The 25,284-nt window shown below is 44.6% G+C and overlaps 1 protein-coding gene across 3 annotated transcripts; it reads right to left on the bottom strand.

The window, feature by feature from the left end:
* Positions 1–246: 246 nt before the first annotated feature.
* Positions 247–25,166, bottom strand: LOC135510369 (solute carrier family 12 member 6-like). 3 transcript variants are annotated; one of them, XM_064931232.1, is made up of 27 exons: positions 24,969–25,166; positions 23,292–23,334; positions 22,504–22,731; positions 15,997–16,091; positions 15,761–15,889; positions 15,170–15,316; positions 14,638–14,692; positions 13,244–13,374; positions 12,651–12,892; positions 12,175–12,293; positions 11,700–11,879; positions 11,457–11,621; positions 11,086–11,184; positions 10,661–10,718; positions 10,082–10,256; positions 9,858–9,976; positions 9,648–9,746; positions 8,987–9,106; positions 8,631–8,735; positions 8,362–8,530; positions 7,902–8,097; positions 7,490–7,659; positions 7,269–7,400; positions 6,147–6,272; positions 3,225–3,496; positions 2,957–3,090; positions 247–2,727 (listed from the first exon to the last, which is right to left on the bottom strand). In XM_064931232.1, the coding sequence occupies exons 3-27, from the start codon at positions 22,721–22,723 to the stop codon at positions 2,636–2,638; spliced, it is 3,549 nt and encodes a 1,182-aa protein (XP_064787304.1). In that variant the 5' UTR covers positions 22,724–22,731; positions 23,292–23,334; positions 24,969–25,166; the 3' UTR covers positions 247–2,635. The 3 variants fall into 3 exon arrangements, with proteins under 3 accessions (XP_064787304.1, XP_064787306.1, XP_064787305.1); XM_064931234.1 differs by having other exon boundaries at positions 6,165–6,272; XM_064931233.1 differs by lacking the exon at positions 23,292–23,334.
* Between the last annotated feature and the right edge of the window lie 118 nt (positions 25,167–25,284).

The following is a 25,284-nucleotide window of genomic DNA, read 5'->3' as shown; positions in this document are numbered from 1 at the left end:
AGCGTGCTCGCAAACTTCCAATCCCTCCCTTTCACTGACAGTGCAATGTAAAAAAAAATAATTAAACAGCATGCAGGGTAATGGTCTCTTTAAAACAGTGGTCCAGTGTGCAACAATAACACCCCCACCCCCCCACCACCACCTAATATGGCTACCTACAACACTGTTACTCATTCACAATACTTCCATCCATTCCTTACATCCTTAAAACCTTCCACACCTCTCTCACTCAAGTTTTCCCCTGAAATAATTTGGCTTCAATTGACTACTGTTGTGTTTAAAGTGAACCACCCCCTTGATATTGACTTAGTAGGCCTTGATTTGGCACCCTGCCTTGAGAAAACACATGTTTTCACCTAAACTAGGAGCCATTGCTGTCAACACATGTACCTTTTTGCAGTCTAAGTTCTGAACTACATGTCTTATTCACACCTCTCTCTATTCAAGGACAGCCTGGTCCCAGATCTGTCTATGCTTTAACTAACTCCCATGGCTGTATTGTTAGAGGAGTTAGCTATAGCAAATGGGTCATTCTCATAAAACTGTCCCAAAGAAATGGTGTAATTTTTCACATAATATCCTCTTGAATCACTGAGATTAGGATATGTACTTATCTATTCCATAATTAATGTTTTTTGATCAGATATTATGCATTTTACTAACAGTTTCACAAAATTCTCATTACCATAAGTTTTAAAAGTAAAAAAAAAAGTCATAAACAAATCAATATTTAGATATTGTTTAAAAATGTCTCCGCTAATGAAAACGCCAGAGTTAAACATAACACTGAAAATAAAATTATACAATTACTATAAAATCTTAGTTTTCCCCACTATTTGAGCTCTTGAGCCATTTCAGTAATGAAAAGGCCAAGTGGGGTAAAGGGGGTGTTTGAGAATAAGAATCTTATTCTGAAGGCATACAAGCTAATAAATTAACAACTTGTGCTCATATAAGGATTACTCCTCTAGATGATGCATCATGCGTGAATAAAAACTTATTAAAAATGTTTTACAGGAACTAGAATAAGTAATGAGACGTCCACAGACACTGTTTGTACTTAATAAATATTATACTTTAATGTAAACTCCAACTAGAATACCATTTGTATGATTTATGGACAAACTACAGCAACATATTTGGTGTTTTATTCAAATAGGTTACATTTTTGTAAAGATTATTTTTTAATAGACCAGAGAATTTAATCCAGACGCATTTCGGTAATGAGAATTTGGATGAAAATGTGAAATTGATTTCAAATAAGACACTTTCCCCAAAACTAAACATCTTATTCCTCAGAATGATAGTTGATTTTTTAATATGTATCATGGTTTTGTAACTCAATTTGGTAGAGACATTTTAAAACCGTTTTAATGATAATGACCCAAATACAGATCAGAGACCAGCAGGCTTTTATAACGTATCACAAAACCTGGGTACTATTTCAAATGTTTCTTCTTGAGCGTCTGTCTGCTTTGCCTGGTTGGAGACACCAATACCAAACGTTGGGTTTGCATGTTTTGGCACTATTCTTTTGGTTCCATCAAGCATAGCTCAAGTATTTCAAATGATTTCAAATAGTATATGAACCTAAGTCCATTCTCTGTCTAGCTCTAGCCTACACAATGTACATACATACTGTACATATATAACATACACATTTTCTCACACTCGTACCACACAATCCACTCATCATCAGGTCTGCGTTACAATAATCCATACTACGTAAAATGCACGGCTTCACTCTAGCATGCTAGACATGTGGATTTTGGAAGAGCGCGCCTGTTGTCGTTTTCTATAACTAAACCCTGAGTCACTCAGTGGAACACTCACTGTTTCAGGGTGTTCTAGATTCTATATCAATATTCTAGATTCTATGTAGATATTCTAGGATGTGCTAGATTCTATCTAGATGTTCTACAATGTTCGAGAGTCTATATTGATTTTCTAGATTCTATATAGATGTTCTAGAATGATCGATTTTATATCGATGTTCTAGATTCTATATGGTCTGTCTGTCTACTAGATTATGACTATCATCCATTGGTCCATACACGCTCATACTACACATTGTAAGTCCAAAATCGCACCCTATTCCCTATTTAGTGCAAAAGTAGTGCACTATGGGGAACATGGTGCCATTTGGGACATAAACACTGGTCCCTGATCCAACTGCTGTATATTATTGTGCATTATGTGAGAGGCCATGAGTTTTTCCTGACCATGTGACCTGATCAGGGGGAATACTCAGGGCCCTAGTTATCAGCTATAACCAGGACCAGGAGTTGTCCTGGTCTAGTCACGTGGGCTGGTCCTTTTTGTATTATATGTTGAGATGAATATCTCTCATACACTTAGACACACACAGACACACATTATGAGAACTTTCGCTCAATGTTCACTTGAGGAATCGTGTTGGCTTTTTGTAGCTTGTCTTTAGTGGAATGGGGAAGCCTAGGAATAATGACTGACAGCGGAGAGATGGGAGGGGTTTATCCAAGCTGCAGTCAATGACAGTCCATCTTTGCGCTGTCTGACAGAGGGGCCACACCCCCAGGGCTCCTTAGCCCCACCTCCTTTAGCATTCTCTTCCACGTGATTGGCTGCTCTGACATAGCTGGTTTGTGTGAGCAAATCAGGAGTAGATGGTGATGACTTCGCTTCCTCCACCTCTGACCAATAGGACACGTTCCAATCCCTCAGTTAGAACTTCCAGAAATTCCATATCTGACCATCGGTTAAGGACTGGTCTGGAAACGTTTCCTCAATAACAATAAAAATCATAATACTGTAACTACTACAACTGCGTCTACTATAGCTATGACAGAACACACAGCTATTGGTTCATTTTCAATTCACTCAATTAAGGAGGTGAAAAATAAATCGATTGAAGTGGAATTGAGTCCAACCCTGGTACACAGGAAGAGAAGCACAGTCAACAGGAAGTGAAGGATACAGTTTTCGTCTCCGGCTGGGTTCCGTGGCGGTCCCGGCATGTTGAGCAGGACCAGCCGAGCATCATGGGATTTGTTGACGATGACCTCGTTGAGCTTGACCGCCGTGTGCATCCGCCGCACGTTGGAGTGGTCCCTGGGAGAGAGACATCATTAATAACAACAACCATCAACAGTCATCGGTTTGTATGTGTTCCATTCAAGTGTGTGTGTGTGTCCATGCGTGCATGTGTGTGTGTGTCCATGCATGTGTGTGTGTGTGTGACTTACGGCCTGATACTGAGCATATCTCTGAAGCCCTCTGGCGTACTACAGCCAGAGTGTGTAGCTCTGTACTGCAGGGCTTTCTCCTTAGTCCAGGTCATGTGGACTCGTCTGTTCTCCGAGGCTGACATCCCTCCATCCCTTTCCCTTCCTCCGGCTGCTCCTCCTCCCTTTTCGGCATTTCCTGTGGGGCCTCCACCCCCGTCGGTGTCTTCATCGTCGTCAGAACCAATGCTGGTTAGCCGAAGCATGGAGTTACGATCCTTTACCAACTGTGCCTGGGGGAGAGAATGTGTAACACACGTTTAGAAATCCTCCCTCTCCCCCTGAGAGATACACCTACAAAAGACACTTAGTCACTGAGTACAGGGTAGGGCTGGGCGATATATCCAATTGATTCGAATTTTTGTTTAACGTGATGTTCCAAATGCCTTCATCAAGGTTATTTTGTAATGTTTGAGCATTCTGTCTTTTTGGTCTCGTCTCCTTCGCTGATGTGTGCCTTCCCACTCACACAGACACCAAGCCCCCTTCCTTCTGTGATGTGTGCCTTCCCACTCACACAGACACCAAGCCCCCTTCCTTCTGTGATGTGTGCCTTCCCACTTGCACAGACACCAAGCCCCTCCTCCTTCTGTGCTGTGTGCCTTCCCACTTGCAGACACCAAGCCCCTCCTCCTTCTGTGAATCTTCCCACTTGCAGACACCAAGCCCCCCCTCCTTCTGTGCTGTGTGCCTTCCCACTTGCAGACACCAAGCCCCTCCTCCTTCTGTGAATCTTCCCACTTGCAGACACCAAGCCCCTCCTCCTTCTGTGAATCTTCCCACTTGCAGACACCAAGCCCCTCCTCCTTCTGTGAATCTTCCCACTAGCAGACACCAAGCCCCTCCTCCTTCTGTGAATCTTCCCACTTGCAGACACCAAGCCCCATGATTGTGGAAAATGAATGGTCAGGTTGTCGTGTGCAGCATTGCAGTACCACATACCGCTAGCAGGATTTTAACCACAGACTGAACTGTGCTAGCTGTTTTGTCTAGGTTTTGGAAATGTCCACAGAAAAGTCTGGGTTTTGGAAATGTCCACAGACTTATGTGCTAGATGTCTAGTCTGGGTTTTTAGAAATGTCCACAGACTTATGTGCTAGCTGTCTAGTCTGGGTTTTTAGAAATGTCCACAGACTTATGTGCTAGCTGTCTAGTCTGGGTTTTTAGAAATGTCCACAGACTTATGTGCTAGCTGTCTAGTCTGGGTTTTAGAAATGTCCACAGACTTATGTGCTAGCTGTCTAGTCTGGGTTTTAGAAATGTCCACAGACTTATGTGCTAGCTGTCTAGTCTGGGTTTTGGAAATGTCCACAGACTGAACTGTGCTAGCTGTCTAGTCTGGGTTTTGGAAATGTCCAGACTGGACTGTGCTAGCTGTTTTGTCTAGGTTTTGGAAATGTCCACAGAAAAGTCTGGGTTTTGGAAATGTCCACAGACTTATGTGCTAGCTGTCTAGTCTGGGTTTTAGAAATGTCCACAGACTTATGTGCTAGCTGTCTAGTCTGGGTTTTAGAAATGTCCACAGACTTATGTGCTAGCTGTCTAGTCTGGGTTTTAGAAATGTCCACAGACTTATGTGCTAGCTGTCTAGTCTGGGTTTTGGAAATGTCCACAGACTGAACTGTGCTAGCTGTCTAGTCTGGTTTTTGGAAATGTCCAGACTGGACTGTGCTAGCTGTTTTGTCTGGGTTTTGGAAATATCCACAGAAAATCTGGGTTTTGGAAATGTCCACAGACTTATGTGCTAGCTGTCTAGTCTGGGTTTTAGAAATGTGCAATGACCATAAAAAACACATTTATATAAGGAATTGGCAACTTGTCCTCATTCTGAAAAATAAGCATCTTATCCAGGTAGGCTACTTGACTGAAATATCTAAACAACGTGAACAGGCTGTTGTTCAAACAGTTAAGACACAGACTGAAAAGTGCATTCATAACAGTTAGACTGTTCTACCTTGTTAGCAAGCAAATAGATCCAAGTTGATGAGACTTTAAATATTAAAATCAGCTGGTTACTCACTAGCACGTGGTTTTGTGCTTGAGAGATGAGACCGGTGTTCATTTTCTAGAATGCTTGATACCATTAGTGGACGTGCATTGTGCATGGTTACATTTGTAAGAAAATTGGCATTTTCATATACAGATTTAAAAGCCAGATCAGTAAGTATTGTAAAAAAGCAGGTTAATTGAATTATTTTATCAAAATAGTTTATGAATGGGTCTTATGGTTGTGGAAGGCTTATATTTAGCCTAGGTATAATTTTACAAACCCAAAATTCATTAGAATATTCCTGACTGTCTGAAATGATGTGTATTGACCTTTCATTGTGAAACAAAGGCTATTTAGAGAAACTGTAAAAAATATAGGTATATATTGTGAATCAGCCAGAAGTTTGAACAAATTGTAGATATAATTTTTTGGACATATCGCCCAGCCCTATTATATGGTCATATTCATTGGGGCACACCGTAGCAAAACATTTTGGAACGGAAAACAAAAACGGGTGTTTCTTATAAGCCAAGTTTAGGTCATCCCCTCCCTGTTTCAGTCCACTTTCTCCCGTTCGGTGCCTAATGAATACGACCCTGATACACACTCTCCAACACAGGACAGCTTACGTCTAGCGACATTAGCAATATGTAGGCTGCAGGATAGAGTAGGGCATTACGTCTGAAGTTGACTACGTAGTCTACGAGACAGTTCGGAGTCAATTACTAACTGAGCAGACAGCAAACTTACTTCATCTATACTCCAGCGAACTCGCTAAGGAAAACAACAATAGGCAGATGAGGTGAAGATGAACACACACACACACACTTTTTCTCTCTCTCATTTTCACACACACACGCACGTATGGAAACAGAACTATGAAACAAACACACTTGTTGAGGCCTCCGCACCTCTTTCTCCCGGTCAGACTTGGACAGCCTCATCTGTCTGAGCATCTGAGACCTCTGCTCCATCATCAGAGTCCTCTCATAGGTGTAGGCTGAGATGTCACTGTTATGCTAGGAGAGGAGATGGGGAGGTGGGAGTGAGGTGGAGAGAGAGGAGGGGGGGAGGTGGTGGAGAGAGAATAGGGGGTAGTGAGGAGAGGGGAGAGAGCAGGGGGAGAAAGGAGAAGAGAATAGGGGGGTACAGAGGAGAGGGGAGAGAGCAGGGGGAGAAAGGAGAAGGGAGGAGAGAATAGGGGGTACAGAGGAGAGGGGAGAGAGCAGGGGGAGAAGGGAGGAGAGAATAGGGGGTAGAGGAGAGGGGAGAGAGCAGGGGGAGAAAGGAGAAGAGAATAGGGGGGTACAGAGGAGAGGGGAGAGAGCAGGGGGAGAAAGGAGAAGAGAATAGGGGGTACAGAGGAGAGGGGAGAGAGCAGGGGGAGAAAGGAGAAGGGAGGAGAGAATAGGGGGGTACAGAGGAGAGGGGAGAGAGCAGGGGGAGAAAGGAGAAGGGAGGAGAGAATAGGGGGGTACAGAGGAGAGGGGAGAGAGCAGGGGGAGAAAGGAGAAGGGAGGAGAGAATAGGGGGGTACAGAGGAGAGGGGAGAGAGCAGGGGGAGAAAGGAGAAGGGAGGAGAGAATAGGGGGGTAGTGAGGAGAGGGGAGAGAGCAGGGGGAGAAAGGAGAAGGGAAGAGAGAATAGGGGGGTAGTGAGGAGAGGGGAGAGAGCAGGGGGAGAAAGGAGAAGGGAGGAGAGAATAGGGGGTAGTGAGGAGAGGGGAGAGAGCAGGGGGAGAAAGGAGAAGGGAAGAGAGAATAGGGGGTAGTGAGGAGAGGGGAGAGAGCAGGGGGAGAAAGGAGAAGGGAGGAGAGAATAGGGGGGTAGTGAGGAGAGAACGACAGTTTCTCATGGGTCAAATGAACAAAGCGTAACACATAGCTATTAGCTAGCGGTCAATATTGAAATCAAAAGATATTTCTTGATCATCAGTACACTACGTCATTTTTACATGAACGTTTGAGTAAAGTGCGTGGGCCTCAAGTTATTATTGGGTCTATGCAGAAACCTACCATCTCCACCACTTCAACATCAGCCTCTATGCGGAGGTGGTAGAGGAACGTAGCCAGGTCCTTCTTCATCTGAATAGAGTTATCCTCCATCTGAGCCACCGTGAAGATACGCATCGCACACTTACGCCACACCTGGGGACGGAAACATGACAACGTTGTCAGTTACATGTGTACACAACCTTTGTCTCTTCGAGAAGATGATGACTAAATATTTCTCTGACCTTGTGTTGCCTCAGCAGGAAGGGCAGTAGCATGAGCATGCCCCCATCGTGGACGATCCACCACACGTCAATGTATCCCTCCGCGCACGGCTCACTGTTGCCGGGGAACAGAGAGATGTTCTTGGGCACAAGTAGGGCCAGGTGGGCCGCTGTCGTCACACGCACCGTGTCTGGAGGAAACACACAGAGAGAGGGGGCGCTGTTTATTCAAACTACAACATCTCAAAGTTAGATGGCAGGTAGTCAAATTCAAAGGGCCAGTTGCAATGTTTGACAAACAGATGGCAGTAATGGTACCATTCAATGATTCCCTCTTGCTCCCCCCCTCTCTCTGTTTCGCCTCATGGCTTTTGCCTTGAAGTCTGTTGAGAAAGCGCACATGCACACCTCTCCTGTCCTGTCCTGTACTCACTGATAAAGGTCTTCCAGGACTGTGGATCCTCACTCTGCCTCCAGGCCAGGGGCCAGCCCATAACCACAGTGTTGTGCCTCATCCCTCCTAACCCACTGGACTGGATCATGTGGCTGATGCCTTCCCTGGCCTTGTTAGCCACAATACACTGACAGAACCCTTTCACCTTCTCCTTGTCCATCTGGTGCTTCAGAGTCTACAGGAGGGGGGGTGAATAAAGAGCGAGAGAGAGATGGGAAATAGGGAGAGAGATAGGAGGGATAGTGAGAGGGAATGGAGAGAGAGATGTTATAACACAATACACCTACAGATCCATCATGTGAGTCTGAAGGAGAAAGACAAAATTAGACGCCTGAAAGAAGGGAGAGGAAGAGGGGCAAAAATCAGAAGAGGTATTTAAAAAAATCATTTCTAGAGAAACGCACCAAGAGTGCTAGACAGAGAGAAAAGAGAGACCAACCTGTTCTGCAGCCAGTGCCTCTCCGTAGCTGTGGAGATAGTTTCCAGTGATGACGGTCCCTACAATGGTCAGACCTTTACCTGCCTTCAGCTGAGATGCAAAGGTTAGCAGGCGGGGAGACTTGACATAGGCATCCTCATCTAACTTCAATAGAACTAAGAGCTGGGGTCTGGAGGGGAGAGAGAGAGATTGCAAAGGTGTGAGATTGGGTGTATATACATGGGTGGTTGTGCAAGAGTCACTTTTAACGGTATACTGCTATACTTTACCTCCAGTTCTTGGTGTGTGGTGGTCCCTCTTCCAACCTCAAGAGGGCGTAGCGAGCAGCACTGAGGGACAGACCCCGAATACCATCTCCCCACTCCTTCTCTGCCCTGGAACACACACACATGAAGACAACTTAGAGATTCCTACACATACATGAAGACAACTCAGAGATTCATACACACACTTTGTATAAATATATTCATCTTCCTTTTGAATTATGAATGTAACACCTCCACATAATATATAATTGGATTTCTGTGACCTCCATTCACACAAGCCCACACACACACCACAAAATCTGAAACACACACAGACACACACAACTGGTTTGTTCCAGTAGGTCCCCATGGAAACCTACCCGTGGTACTCGATGTATTTGTAGATCATGCCAGCAATCACTATAGCAACAATAGCATAGTACCATGACGATATGAACATCAGCGCCAAGCAGATGATCATACCCAGAAATGACAAGGTCCTAGAGAGAGAGAGAGAGAGATAAAATAATCCATCATCACGCAGGGCTCAACATTAATGCTTGCCCTCTTGTCCGGGACAAGTAAAAATAACATTATGACAAGTTTTTATTTGATTTTTTATTGTCGGACAAGAAGAATGGACAAGTAAAAAATAATAATAATAGAGTACAATAAATTACAAAATCAAAAATGAATCTGGTCAGAATGGGATCAATTGTAATATTTTATAGGCTACCAAGGGTGGTCAACCACCCGGCAGGAGAGTCTTAAAGGGCCATGGTTGGATTTTGAGACAGGCTAGAATATGCAGAGAAGCCAATGGACAGAGTGTAGCCTACATTTCTATCCGATTGTCTATGGCAAAAAGTAACACATTTTATTTTATTTATTTTAGAATTAGTGTTAGGCCTAAGAGCTAGGGATAGGTTAAGGTTATGGTACAGGTTAAGGAAAATAGGATTTTGAATGGGACTGAATTGTATGTCCACACAAGGTTAGCTGTGCAAGACTGTGTGTGTGTGTGTGTGTGTGTGTGTGTACCAGTGGTAGTAGGAGAAGCGTGGTCTCCAGTTGGGAGTTCTCAGCAGCGTCTGCAGAGCACAGGCCAGGTTCACAAACAGATAGCACATCAAGAAGAACCTACAGAGAGAGGGAGATGTGGGACTCAGGCTGCACTGAATCAGCATCCATACACTCAGACAAACAAACAATTACTCACACACTTTCTCTCTCCAAGAAACACACACTCACATGGAGAGGATGGGTGCAACCAGGTCCAGAGAAGCAATGAGGATTCCCAGCTCAGCTATCAGAGCTGTCAGGAGCAGAGCCCAGGTAGGCTCTCCATTAGCCTTGCCATGACCAAACACCTGGACAGAGAGAACAGAACATCAGAGCGAGAGAGAGGAGTGAGAGAGGAGTGAGAGAGAAAGAAGAGCTATATATACACTACAACACTTGTTTATCTATCTCACCCTGAGGAAGGGGATGATGTTGTCCTTGGCGATGGCCTGGAGGAGGCGGGGAGCACCCGTCAGTGACTGGAGGCCAGCGCCGCACGTCGAAAAGAAGGAGCCAATCACAATGACCCAGGGGGAGGGCCAAGACAAGGTGCCCACTACCAGGTTTCCCTTTACAGAGTCTCCAAACCTTCCGAACAACAGACAGGTCAGTTAGTGTGACTTCAATAAGTCTCAAAACCTTCAGATAGACAGACAGGTCAGTTCGTGTGACTTCATGGAGTCTCCAAACCTACAGACAGACAGACCGTTCACTGAGTCTCCAAACCTACAGACAGACAGTTCAGTTAGTGTGACTACACGGAGTGTCCAAACCTTCAGACAGAAAGACAGGTCAGTTAGTGTGACCACAGAATGTGTCCTAAGAAGGCCAAGACACACCAATTTCAATTTACTTCCTAAATTGACTCAATTTAAATGAACTCCACCCTGAAACACACACACACACACACACACACACACACACACACACACACACACACACACACACACACACACACACACACACAGAGAGAGAGACAACAATATACTAACTTGTCTCTGAGCACCACTCCTTCGATGCAGGCTCCAAACAGCACCACACTGCTCAGGTCTGGCCAGGCCACTCAGGTAAATAACCCACTAGTCACATCACACCTGAACCACAACACAAGTCTGTCCCAATATCAACCCATTACCACACACTAAGCACCATGCAGGTGTGTGTAACTAGAATGATTCTAATTCTATGACTAGGACAGAGTTTACATGTGACATTTTCAATTAAAAATACAACAGCTTTATTGTCCTTGGATGTCTGAAATTGCCCCCTAAACCCTACACTACTTTTGACAAGAGCCCTAGTCAAATGTAGTGCACTATGTAGGGATTAGGGTGTCAATTCAGACGCAGACACAGAGTTAATATGGAAGAGATTCTCAATTAAATCCAAAAGCTGTATTGTCCACAGTGAAGGATACAGACGAGGGAGGTAGTGAGGATGGCCATAATGGTTCCTATGGGGATGGAGCGCTGAGCGTCTTTCAGATCCCCAGACCGGTTAGAACCAGCCATTATACCTGGAGGGGGGAGAAGGGGGAGGAATTGTGAGGAGGGAGAGAGAGAAAGAGTGAGCGAGCGAGACAACAGAGTTGGTGTATGAATCTATGACAAATTATTTTACAGCTGGATCAGCCTGTCCCAAATCTCTCCCTACAACTCGTCTCTGTTTCCGCAGAGCTGTAAGCACCATGGTGGGAGCTCCACCACTGCACTGCTTCTACCGATTCAGATCTACCAACATCAAGAGGTCCAAGGGGATCAGGAGAGACGAAAAGAGGAGGAAATATACCTGTGACTGAGGGGAAGAAGATTCCCACCAATAGCGTGAAGGAGGTGGTGATGTCAGCGAAGACATAGGGCAGCCGATTGGTGGGTGGGTGGATGGGTCTGGGCGAGGGGAGTGACCCTTTCTCCAGGACGTCACCTTTACTGAGGTAAACACTCCATATGTTCTCTATGGAGAGAATACTAATTATTAGAGAGAGAGAGAAAGAGAGCGAGAGAGAGAGAGTGTGAGAGACAGAGAATGTACCTGTGATAATTCCACTGGACAGGCCTGGTATGCCAGGTATCTCAGAGATGTTGCTGAGGTTAAAGTAGTAGTCACAGGAAGCGTTGAGGTCTGGGCCTTCACAGAAATGCAGCCACAGGGCCGTGGTCACCTCAGAGGAGGGCAGGGAGAGATCAAAGGTTGACGGCACCGTGCCATTTCCTAGAAGAATTGGTTGATTAGTTGATATTGGGGACGATAATGAACAAGCGAGCAAAGAGGTGGAGAATGAGGAATTCTAACAGTGGTCGAATGGCAGGCAGATCTAACACCTTCAAAGCCTTGATTGGCGTGATTGATTAAGGCTTCAGCAAATGAGCCGCAAGTGGGCATGTCCCATAGTGAGATGTCAAACAGAATGGACCGAGAGAGAACATGAGGGTTAACATTTAAAAAAATCTCTTTATAATTGACGATGTCATTTTTCCAAATTGAAAGGTAATATTGACGGTTTTACCAGAGAGTGTGAGGTTGGTATCCACAGGTCTAGGTGGTTCTTTGGGCAGGGTGGTCTTGGCACAGGGACTATCATGGAGGATGTGTCCTGACAGGGTACGGTTACCCAGCATACACACCCTGAGGAGGAGGGAGGAGAAGATTAGAGCACGGGATTGGTCAATCACAGAAATGTCAGTGAACGGATGGTCAATTAGGGCATCAGTCAAGTTTGTAAGTGTTTGGCAGTAAGAGTGGTGTGAAAGTCTTGAGAATGGGTCAATACGGGTACGTGTATGTCTCAATGAGAGTGGTTACAACGTTTTCAGGTTTCTCACCGGTGTTACCGGCAGTGAAAGTGTAAATCAGGCATGCCAATGGAAACACATCAGATTAGTTTCTGGTTTCTTTGCGACTAAAATGCGACCCATAATCAATTCCGATTACACCATGAATCTATCAATCAAACCGCTCTACGATCACAATGGAGGAACTCACGGGAAAGTGGGCGGGCTGAAGGCGGAGACCAGCGCTCCGGTGTAGATGGACAGGATGGAGATGATGACACAGGCCAGGAAGACGGACGCCAGCTTGTTGACATATTTGACGCCGACAAAGACCAGTAATGCCATGAGGAGGAGGAAGATTGATCCGTAGACCCTCATGTTGTTCAACATGGCTGCTCCCTCACCGTCCGGACCGCTGGAGACAAAGATGGCCGCCCACGGGGCAATGTACATCTGGGGGTAGGAGGAGAGCGAGAGAGGGTAAGATAACAGACACTCAAAATCAAACGATATATTGGATTGGTGAGGGTGAGTTGATGCTGGAGTTACATATACATATATATATACATACATACATACATACATACATACATACATACATACATACATACATATATATATATATATATGAAGGTCCATGCTGACAAAACTGTGCATGTCATGTGAACACTTATACAGACAACATGAACATGACAATAACCATGATAATGAACATCAGAGTAATTTGATGGTGGTTATAAATGATGGTTATAATGAGGATGACGGTGAGGAAGAGGAGCGGGCGACGAAGGCTCTCCCACCCACCAGCAGGATCTCGATGGCTCCCAGGATGTACATGGCCCCGGCGAATGTGGTGCCCAGGTAGAAGCACAGCCCCACCGCCCCCCCAAACTCTGGCCCCAGAGAACGACTGATCATGAAGTAGGAACCACCCGCTGGAGAGGAGAGAAGAGGGGGAGAGAGAGGGTAGGGGAGGAGAAGTTTGGGAAAGAGAAGGGGAAGGGGAAGAGATAGAGAGGAGAGGGATGGAGAAGGAGGGGGTGGGAGGGAGAAGGAGGTGGGAGGAAGGAGGGGGTGGGAGGGAGAGAAGTAAAGAGAAGAATGTGTGTTAGTATCATTATGGGCGTTATGGAAGAGGAAAACAGAGAGAAGGAGAAAGAAAGTAGAATAGTACAGTATTATGATAATGAGAGACAACACACTAAGATTGTACCAATAAGCATAGGTCCCAAATGGCACCCTATTCCCTATGCAGTGCACTACTTTTGACCAGGCCCATAGATGAGGGAGGAGATCAATGGAGGAAATGAAACTTTGCAGATAGAAGCAAGGGTTTTGTCTTGACATAGAGCCCCTTACTGATTCTAACTACAATGTTGTCAGGCGGAATAGTTCAAATCAACTGAACTTGATTTGCTTCATATTCAAATATCACAAGAATGTTAAAATTGTTCGACGACAACTTTGACATTTGGGATATTTCCGGCGTGAATGTTGTTTCACTCAGAATTAGAATGATTTTATTATGTGTGTATAATTACTCATTCTATGTCTATGGTTTTACTAGTGGTGAATGGTATTGCTGGATGAGGACACTATGTCTCAATGTGTACAGTCAGAGAGGGGAGAGGCAAATCAGACATTAGAATGAACAGACAAACCTGACCCGGATTCAAATTTCATTTGAAATATTTTATCTTTATCCTGCCTGGCGCAGTGGAAGCGATACAATAGTTGGGAAACTGCCAGACTCCGCCCACCCGGCAGTTCAGGCAGGCTAAACCAAAAGCTACAAGTATTTTTAAATACCCAGGTCTGACACATACAGACATCACTGAGACAGAGTTGCAAAATTCAGATCACTTTTCCAAAATTCCTGAAAACCTGGGAATTCTGGAGAAAGTAACCAGCATTTTTAAACCATAACAAACATTAAACATACACTTGGATGACAACAAGACAGAGGGATGGAGAGCAAGAGATGGATGGATGGAGAGAGGGATGAAGAGATGGAGAGGGATGGAGGTAGGGAGAGATAGATGGAGAGATGGAGAGGGATGGAGAGAGGGAGATATGGATGGAGGTAGGGAGAGATGGATGTATGGAGAGGGATGAAGAGATGGAGAGGGATGGAGGCAGGGAGAGATGGATAGATGGAGAGAGGGATAAAGAGATGGAGAGAGGGATGGAGGGAATACCTGGTACAACTCCATTGGTGGCGATGGCACTCATTGAGATAGCAGTCAGTAAAGTCTGCAGAATGAGAGAGGAGCAGTAGCTGTATCATGCATATATCGATACACATAAAGATACTCACTAATCACGATCTATAGGGCACTGCTCTTAACAGGCCTGTTTCAATTATCTCCTGTTCTCTTTATCTTAAACACTTTCTGGATAATTGTCTGCTAAATCACCAAAATGTAAAAATGTGTGTATATGTGTGTGTGTCTGCATCTGTCCGTGTGTGTTGCCTCTACTGTGTGTATGTGTGTGTGTGTTTGCCAGGAGTAGACGTGTGCTGCAGCTCTGTACCAAAACATGGCAATCTACTAACATAACTTAAGCCCACCTGTTGTCACGGTCATTGTTAATACAGCAAAGGTCAGAGGAAGGTGTGTCTTGTATCCATAAGTGTCCATATATCCATGACCTAGGAAATGTTTGAATCCTTCTCGACAGTAATGTGATTTGTGGATTCAGAACTGTGTGTGTGTGTATTATCCTCACGCAGCAGCAGCATATGAAGACGATGCAGAGAGCTTGCAGCACACCGGCAGTTCCCACCACCCATGTGAGACGCAGGAACAAGATCACCCCGAAGATGTTCTGCAGGCATGGCAGGTACACCCCCATGAACGTACCCATTTGGGGAGACTGGGATAGACACACAGGAGAATAGTGATCATTAATGCACAACGTAAACAAAAACATGTTCTGCAGACAGGGCAGGTACAACCCCATGAACGTACCCATCTGCGGAGACTGGGAGACACAAATGGCATTAGATATAAGGGTCCTGTTCATTAGTGAACACCGTAGCAAAGCATTTTCCAAATAATAAAAACTCCTGATCATATCCATGACATGCTAGGTGCGATTATATTAGGTCAGACACCTTACATCCCTGGGTCTATTTTCTTCTACAGTGCCTGTACGGTGCTGTAAGTCAGTGCAGTAAGGGTGGAGTCGTCAGTAACAAGGGAGTCAAAAGTACAACCTAAAAGCATCATGGGAATCACAGCCCTTAGATATTACTGCCAGGGATCAAAGTACCATGCCAGGCCATACCGGGAGCAAAGGGGTCAGAGTGGAGTGTACCTTGTGGGCCTTTCTCTTCTCTCCTATGCTCTCTGCCTCCTCATGCTCCCTGGCCCCCTGGGTCAGGTTGGTGTAGTTGGCCAGACGGTTGAGGAGAGAAGATACCTTCGGCCTAGTGTCCATCTCCTCCTGCAGGAGGGGGGGGGCAGAGAGAGAAAATAGGAAGAGATGAAGACATGACGAGACACTCATAAAACAGAGTGCATCAAACATTATTTATTGATTGATGCTCTAACCTCAAAGAGAGCCAAGTTTCGGTCATAGAAGTCATCATCGTCCACCCCATGACTGTTGTTGATGTAGACATTGGACATTTTGGCATTGCCATCTCCTACACACACAGAGACAAAGAGAGAGAGAGAGACAAAGAGAGAGAGAGAAGACAGAAAGGAGACAGAAAGGAGACAGAAAGGAGACAAGGGAGAGAGAGAGGAAGAAGGAGAGAAAAGTTATACCGCTGTCAGCAGGGCCCTGAATCAGCACTCTCAGTTCCCTCTCCTCTACCACCAGGGAGGACACACAAAAACACACACACGCACGCACGTGACAGTCTCAGACATGCATAGTTAAATACAGACATGTCTACAAACACACTGCGTCTTGAAAACACACACACTGGGATGATCCTTGTGACACCCTTGTCTCATTCATTGCTACACATACACACAAACATCTAAACTCAGCAAAAAATGTTTTAAAAAAAACATCCCTTTCTCAGGAACCTGTCTTTCAAAGACAATTTGTAAAAATCCCAAAAATTCATTGCAAAGGGTTGAAACACTGTTTCCCATGCTTGTTCATTGAACCATAAACAATTAATGAACATGCACCTGTGGAACGGTCATTAGACACTAACAGTTTACCGACGGTAGTCAATTACGGTCACAGTTATGAAAACTTAGGTCACTAAAGAGGCTTTTCTACTGACTCTGGAAAAACACCAAAAGAAAGATGCCGAGGGTCCCTGCTCATCTAAATTGCCATGTCTGTACTGTGAGATGCCTAAGACAGCACTACAGGGAGACAGGACAGACAGCTGCTGAAAGAGGCTGGAGTGGGGGCTTGTAGGCCTGTTGTAAGGCAGGTCCTCACCAGACATCAACGGCAACATCGTTGCCTGCGGGCACAAACCCACCATCACTGGACCAGACAGGACTGGCAAAAAAATGCTCTTCACTGACGAATCGCGGTTTTGTCTCACCAGGGGTGATGGTCGGAATCGTGTTTATCGTCGAAGGAATGAGCGTTACACAGAGGCCTGTACTCTGGAGCAGGATCAATTTGGAGGTGGAGGGTCCGTCATAGTCTGGGGCGGTGTGTTACAGCATCATCGGACTGAGCTTGTTGACATTGCAGGCAATCTCAACGCTGTACATTACAGGGAAGACATCATCCTCCCTCATGTGGTACCATTCCTGCAGGCTCATCCTGACATGACCCTCCAGCATGACAGTGCCATACTGCTCGCTCTGTGTGTGATTTCCTGCAAGACCGGAATGTCAGTGTTCTGCCATGGCCAGCGAAGAGCCCGGATCTCAATCCCATTGAGCACGTCTGGGACTTGTTGGATCGGAGGGTGTAGGCTAGGGCCATTCCCCCCAGAAATGTCCGGGAACATGCAGGTGCCTTGGTGGAAGAGTGGAGTAACATCTCACAGCAAGAACTGGCATATCTGGTGCAGTCCATGAGGAGGAGATGCACTACAGTACTTAATGCAGCTGGTGGCCACACCAGATACTGACTGTTACTTTTGATTTTTACCCCCCCCCCCTTTTTTTCAGGGACAAATTATTCAATTTCTGTTAGTTACATGTCTGTGGAATGTGGTCAGTTTATGTCTCAGTTGTTGAATCTTGTTAATGTTCACAGAAGTATTTACACGGTAAGTTTGCTGAAAATAAAACGCAGTTGACGTTTCTTTTTTTGCTGAGTAAACAAATACATTTTAATCAGTTAGCATACGCTCTTATCCAGAGTGTACAAAACATTAGGAAAACTTTCCTAATATTGAGTTGTTGCTCTACAAAGGTGTCGAAAGCGTTCCACAGGAATGCTGGCCCATGTTGACTCCAATGTTTCCCACAGTTGTGCCAAGTTGGCTGGATATCCTTTGGGTGGTGGACCATTCTTGATAAACACGGGAAACTATTGAGCATGAAAAACCCAGCAGCGTTGCAGTTCTTGACACAAACCGGTGCACCTGGAACCTACTACCATACCCTGTTCAAAGGCACTTAAATATTTTGTCTTGCCCATTCACCTTGAATGGCACACAAACAATCCATGTGTCAAAAGTCTTAAGGATTAGAAATCCTTCTTTAATCTGTCTCCTCCCCTTCATCTACACTGAATGAAGTGGATTTAACAAGTGACATCAATAAGGGATCATGGCTTTCACCTGGATTCACCTGGTCAGTCTGTCATGAAAAGAGCAGGTCTCCTAATGTTTTGTACAGCCTATGCGGCAAACAACCGCCACAGCAAGCACATCCTCCCCAGCAATACACAAAGGTAGCCTTATGTGTGTACGACAGGTGAGATAGTGCTCAACTGAGGTGTAGGGGTCTCTCTCCCTCCCTCCAGATATTGCTCACCTGAGGTGTGTGCGTGCATGTGCGCGTGCGTATCCCTGCATGTGTGTGTGTGATGGAGAAGAATGTGATATCAGGAGTTAATGTGTGATGTGAATGGATCCAGTCTGTCAAATTCTATTACTGCTTTGTGGGCAAGACCGACTAAAAATAACCATCACTGCACGCGCTTGACCTTCCTTGAAATAACACAGCTGCCTCACTCTCTCCACTGCTTTTGTCTGTTATGGCTGCTCAGCCAGTATACTGCATCGTCTCAGCAGTGTGTGTGTGTCTGCTTCGGTAGATCAGCCTGTGCAAGTCTATTCCTAATCGATTTGTTGCGTTTCGTTTCTCCTTTCTTGATATAAATAACCAAAGCGTCACCCTTGGTCTATAAAGTGTTCATGAAATGCTTTTTCGCCTGCACACTACCATGGCTCATAGATACAGGAATTCTCTCTCCCAAACAACAGGCATATACACCAGATATACACAAAAGTATGTGGACGCCCCTACAAATTTGTGGATTTGGCTACTTTAGCCACACCCATTACTGACAGGTGTATATATATAAAAAAAAAACAATCGAGCACACAACTCCATGTTAATGCCCATGACCTTGGAAATTAGACATTTGACGAGCGGGTGTCCACATACTTTTGGTCATGTAGTGTATATAGACAGACAGGGCATGAATGAGCATTTGGAATTGATGGCTTCAAGCATGAATCCACAAGGTTTTACACAGTGTTTCTGGACTTTAGAGATGCATTGAGGAAATACCACTGGCTTATGTGGACATTAGATCTGATAAGTACAAAGGCTCTTTTCTCCAAGTTACCTGTGGGAAGCAGCTAAAACTAACCAATCCCACTCAGGGTTAGCATAGAAAAAGACTGCTGTCAACTTCATCCTAGCCATCAACCAGTGGCTGAAATGGCTATGCCAGTGTGTGTACCCCAGCCCATGTGTGGTCACTGAACCCAGTACAGGGGAATCTTGATGATGTTCAGATCAAAAACATGCTCTCTCGCACAGACAACTTTTAGGAATTGCCTGGGCTGGAAGTGAAAGACACTAAATGTGCAGGCTTGATATGATTGACATTTCCCATCCGACTGTGGTCATGAAGCTAGCGGCTGTGAAAAAGGTGGCCCTTGCAAAGATTCAACATCGGTTTGCCAATGTACAGTTGAAGTCGGAGGTTTACATACACCTGAGCCAAGTACATTGAAACCCAGTTTCACAATTCCTGGCATTTAATCCTAGTACAAATCCCTGTCATAGGTCAGTTAGGATCACCACTTTATTTTAGGAATGTGAAATGTCAGAATAATAGTAGAGATAATGATTTATTACAGCTTTTATTTATTTATTTCATCACATTCTCAGTGGGTCAGAAATACATTCAATTATTATTTGGTAGCATTGCTTTTAAATTGTTTAACTTGGGTGAAGCATGTCAGGTAGCCTTCCACAAGCTTCCCACAATAATGTGGTTGAATTTGTCCCATTCCTCCTGACAGAGCTGGTGTAACAGTCAGGTTTGTAGTCCTTGCTCGCACATGCTTTTTCAGTTCTGCCCACACATTTTCTATGAGATTGAGGTCAGGGCTTTGTGATGGCCACTCCAATACCTTGACTTTGTTGTCCTTAAGCCATTTTGCCACAACTTTGGAAGTATGCTTAGGGTCATTGTCCATTTGGAAGACCCACTTGCGACTAAGCTTTAATTCCCTGGCTGATGTCGAGATGTTGCTTCAATATATCCACATAATTTTCCTTCCTCATGATGCCATCTATTTTGTGAAGTGAACCAGTCCCTTCTGCAGCAAAGCACCCCCACAGCATCACGGTTGGGATGGTGTTCTTTGGCTTGCAAGTCTCCCCCTTTTTCCTCCAAACAATACGATGGTCATTATGGCCAAACAGTTCTATTTTTGTTTTATCAGACCAGAGGACATTTCTCCAAAAAGTACGATCTTTGTCTCCATGTGCAGTTGCAAACCGTAGTCTGGCTTTTTTTAATAGCGGTTTTTGGAGCAGTGGCTTCTTCCTTGGTGAGCGGCCTTTCAGTTTATGTCGATATAGGACTTGTTTTACTGTAGATATAGATACTTTTGTACCCGTTTCCTCCAGCATCTTCACATGGTGCTTTGCGGTTGTTCTGTTCTCGCACCAAAGTACGTTCATCTCTAGGAGAAAGAACGCATCTCCTTCCTGAGCGGTATGACGGCTGCGTGGTCCCATGGTGTTTATACGTGCATACTATTGTTTGTACAGATGAACGTGGTACCTTCAGGCATTTGGAAATTGCTCCGAAGGATGAACCAGACTTGTGGAGGTCTACAATTTTTTTTCTGAGGTCTTGGCTGATGTCTTTTGATTTTCCCATGATGTCAAGCAAAGAGGCACTGAGTTTGAAGATAGGCCTTGAAATACATTCACAGCTATACCTCCAATTGACTCAAATGATGTCAATTAGCCTATCAGAAGCTTCTAAAGCCTTGACATAATTTTCTGGAATTTTCCAAGCTGTTTAAAGGCACAATCAACTTAGTGTATGTAAACTTCTGACCCACTGGAATTGTGATACAGTGAATTATAAGTGAAATAATCTGTCTGTAAACAATTGTTGGAAAAATGACTTGTGTCATGCACAAAGTAGATGTCCTACCCTACTTGCCAAAACTAAAGTTTGTTAACAAGAAATTTGTGGAGTGGTTGAAAAACAAGTTTCAATGACTCCAACCTAAGTGTACGTAAACTTTCGACATCAACTGTATCTCTCCCACAGAACATTCTAAGGGAAATTAATAACAAAACTTGTCAAGTGTTGATAAAATAAAACATTATCTTCCTGAGCTAAATGGTCTGGGTGTCCCAAATGTCCAGTGGATTTACACTGCTACCAGACTGACTCACCTGTCGAACATGCTCAACAGTGTCAACGCAACATTTAGCCAGAGCCTCCCTCCTCCTGGACTAGGAAGGTCCCACTGGCCAATGACACTAAGGGACAACTTCCTGAGCTTCATTAGGAAGGCCAATGGAAAACTGGACACTCGTGCTGCAGGCTTTGGAGTCTGGTCAGACCTCAAGGAGCTGTACAACCGGACACAAAACTGACACAGACCACAGGAGTTTGGTGGCACCTTAATTAGGGAGGACGGGCTCAATTAACGTGTTTGATGCCATTCCATTTGCACCGTTCCAGCCACTATTATGATCCGTCCTCCCCTCAGCAGCCTCCACTGACGCGGACTGAGACTGAGACCGCCTGTGATGCAGTTGTGTTGTCGTGGAGGCTTCTGTCACCCATGACAACACTCCTCTGTTTTAGACAGATGCAGCAACGGCACCTCTGGACTGGCCTGAGGCTGCTGGGGAAACTTGCTGCTCTGGACTGTGCTGACGTTTCTGTCTTTCATTCCATGTAACAGAATACTGCCAGTGACGAGGACATTCTCACACTTACTGTTAAGGCGAGGCTGTAAGTTCTACTCACAAAACACAACCTAACACTCTGGTACCCTGCAAACCATGATCTGGAATGGAGACTGTTGCACATGTTGTTAATGGTTGCCGTTCATACAAAGACATGTACATTGCAAGACATGACCGCCTTGTCGAGCTGGTACCTACTTAGGTGAGAAAGGTGTTCTCACCACCAGCATTTCAAATGTCTGCGTGCATGTCTGCTTCTTTAGTTCAGCCTGTGCCAGTTAATTTCCTGTTTGATTTGTTGTGTTTCTTTTCTCCTTTCTTGATATAAATAAGCAAAGCATCACCAATGAGATAACCCAGCTGAGACTATTTCTGGAGCCAGTAATTGCTTATTAACATTGATACTATTATTGTAACATAGAAGCTGATTCTGTCCAGAAGAATGATTGAGAGTACCCTGTCACTAGAGGGCGACATCACAAACAGTTGAGCAAATAGGCTAACAGTCCAAAACAGGGTAATGTTCATTAGGACATGCAATGAGACACTTTTTGCAATGGAAAACAAAAATGAGGGCTGCTTATTAGACAAGCCCAGACAGTCCATCGCTGTGTCTGTTTTTTTTATGTTTGGTGCCTAATGAATACAACCCATTAATAACCTAAAGTTGTCAACTTGTTGCGCACACACACACACACACACACACACGAAGTGATGTGTCACCTTGATCTGTGTTGGTCCTGTCAGGCGTCTCGTTTTCACCAGTTGTGGTGAGCCCTCCCGACCCCTCGCTTAGCGGTTCACTGCGGTTTACACTCTCCCGTGAGCCAAAACGTACGTGGCCGCGACCGCTGGACCGGGAACTGATGTCCGGCGAGGTGTCTGACAGCCCCGGGAGGTCCTCGGCCTTGGTGGGCGTCACCGTGAACCGTACCGACGCCATTATTGGGTCTTGGAGGAATGGGGGTCAAGGGTTAGAGGTCATGGGTCACCAACTACGCTAGCTCGGCTAACCAATACTAGGCTAACCTATGCTAAGCTAACATTCAAGTGACTGTGCAGAGACAACTACTAGACTTGAATCTGCGCTTCCCCATTGAATTGGACTGGTTTAATGGCACATTTGGGATGAATGTCATGAGATGTGTGCCTTTTTTTCCATTTGATGAATGTGTAATGGTTTAACATAGAGCCTACACTTTAAAATTGTAAACAAATGAATTAGGTTGAGGAGTAAACGGTGTCTCTAAGAATATTTTTTTTAACTTCCCCCTTCAGCTTTCAAGTCAGGTTATATTTTTAAAAAGAGGGAAGCAAAGTAGCGTTCCCTTTTCACTTCGATTAATATTATTGTATCTCATTGCTTGTTCAGAAACTGGATTAGTACGGTTAGTTCGTACATGCCCAAATGACCTGACAATGAACTTAATAATACTGGCTATCAAATCTGCCTCTCCTCTCGTATTCCCAAGTAAACATGGGTTTGTTTTTTTCTCTGTGGTTATATGCACCTCAGTGATAGCTTAGATTTCCTCTATGGATGACAATGAGTGACTAATGATGGATTGATTGGGGGGGAACAGGGAAGGGGTAAGAACCAAGACAAAGGGAGAGAAAAAAGGGAGAAGAGCAAAGGAGAATAGCTGCTATTAGAGTTCAATTATGTATGGTAGGTGACAGTAAACAAAAGGCATTTTGTTTTGATTAATGAGTGATGACATGCAGGTCACTCAGTAACCTAGCCTGACAAAGAGCAGAACAGAATCATGTGCTTTCACAAACACCGCTCAGGGGAGCAAACTGCAAAGTTAACCAGGTGAGAACACTGACTGATAAACAGTCTCCTTGCTCTGACTCAATTATGTGAGGTACAAGTACCTGCCAAAATAAAGGAAACCCCAAAATAAAGTGTCTTCATAGATATACACATGACCCTAAGCATGATGTGACGTTAATTCCTTAATTAACTCAGGAACCACACCTGTGTGGATGCACCTGCTTTGTTTCCCTCATTTAACTAAATTGTTTCCTTTATTCTGGCAGTTACTTGTAGTTCAGTTGAGTAGTTGCTTTGGTGCGGTTTATAATTTAATTATTATACAAGAGCAGTTCCAACCGGTTGGGCCAGCGGCAGCGAGAGCCGAGCCACATGCGGAGGCACTCATAGCTTTGTGCAGTACCGTGGCTGTATTGTAGACTGCTACCCGTATGTAAAGATGGGATGGTAGCTTATCAGTTTCGCAACATTTCGAGTTGTACTACTCGTCTTATACTAGACATTTTTAGCTAGACGAGGGGGTGGCAAATTGTTTGGGCAATCATGTCAGTTCGCGGGGTACACATGAACTGAAGCTAGTTAACAGTGCATTAAATTATTTTAGTCTCATAGCTAGTTTGAACCTTGATTGCCATCCCATGAATCTATACAAATGGTAGAGACAAGGACCAGCATCTGTACAACTGGCCAGTATGCGACTGTTGAATTGAACTGCAGCCGTTTAAATTATAATGAACGCTTAGCAACTAGTTGGAGCATATATATGTAAAGCGAAATAAGATTGTGTTCGCGGAGCAAGACTCATCAAATGTCCAGATGAAACATACTGATAACGTTACACCTACGTGCACTTGCTTGAAATATCGTACGACGAGCTAGCTAGTATCGGTTATGCTAACATTAGCTGGCTGGCTAACTAGTAACTACCCTTAACCGTTAAGCCAATTATAATTTCTAGCTAGTTTGAACCAGTCAGGGAAAATTTTCATATCAATATATTCCAATCCCGCGGTTGAAATATATTTAGAAAAAAATAGTCTGTTATTAAACTACAACTAGCATGGGTAGCTGGCTATAGCGTTTTTGTTGGCAAAACGATGCGGCATGTCAACAATGTATTAGCATGTCAATCAATGTATGCAAGCAGATGTTCCGTTGTAGTAAACAACATTTTCTTTCTGGAATTACACAACATAATGTGTACGGTAATTTGTGTCAACTTTCAAGTCATGGTATCGAAATAAACTAGACGAACACACTACTACGTTTGTCTTGCTTATCATGAAAGGATCCCTCAACTCGTTCAGTACATTAGCTACTTGTCGGTATCAGTCGACTGACCGTTTAATTTACAGTGGTACAGTAGCTAGCTGTTAGCCACGCCGCTAACGTGTGACAGAACTCCACGTACCTTGCTCAACGGCTAGAAATTGGCAGAATTCTGCGGCAACTTCACGAAAATATTTCAAACAATATACATAGCGCGTATATAGTACTCTCGTGTCCCTTGTATCCAGCTGCTTGACTTGCTAGTGGTCCTCAAAATGAATTGAAACCATAGTAGCTCCATGCATGTACTCGCCTCATCCTTTTGTCGGCACTTTGTCCAACAGTCAGAAACGCGTGCCAGCCCCCGCCTCTCAATACCTCTTTCGCTTGCCGTAATTTCGAACTCACGCATGCGGGGTAGGGTGGAACAATAAATACCTAGACAAAAAGGTTTGTCC

This window comes from Oncorhynchus masou, chromosome 23, assembly GCF_036934945.1.
Source record: "Oncorhynchus masou masou isolate Uvic2021 chromosome 23, UVic_Omas_1.1, whole genome shotgun sequence".
NCBI classification, from domain to species: domain Eukaryota; kingdom Metazoa; phylum Chordata; class Actinopteri; order Salmoniformes; family Salmonidae; genus Oncorhynchus; species Oncorhynchus masou.
This window is presented reverse-complemented; position numbering and strand designations above follow the sequence as displayed.

What these genes read in the sequence shown, in the direction of transcription:
- LOC135510369 (XM_064931232.1), bottom strand. Translation starts at nt 22,723, where the DNA reads ATGGCGTCGGTACGGTTCACGGTGACGCCCACCAAGGCCGAGGACCTC. An exon ending in CAGGACCAACACAGATCAAG is followed by an intron (nt 16,092 to 22,503) that starts GTGACACATCAC and finishes CTGTGTGTGTAG; the next exon opens with GAGATGGCAATGCCAAAATG. An exon ending in CCACACACCAAGAACTGGAG is followed by an intron (nt 8,531 to 8,630) that starts GTAAAGTATAGC and finishes TCTCCCCTCCAG; the next exon opens with ACCCCAGCTCTTAGTTCTAT.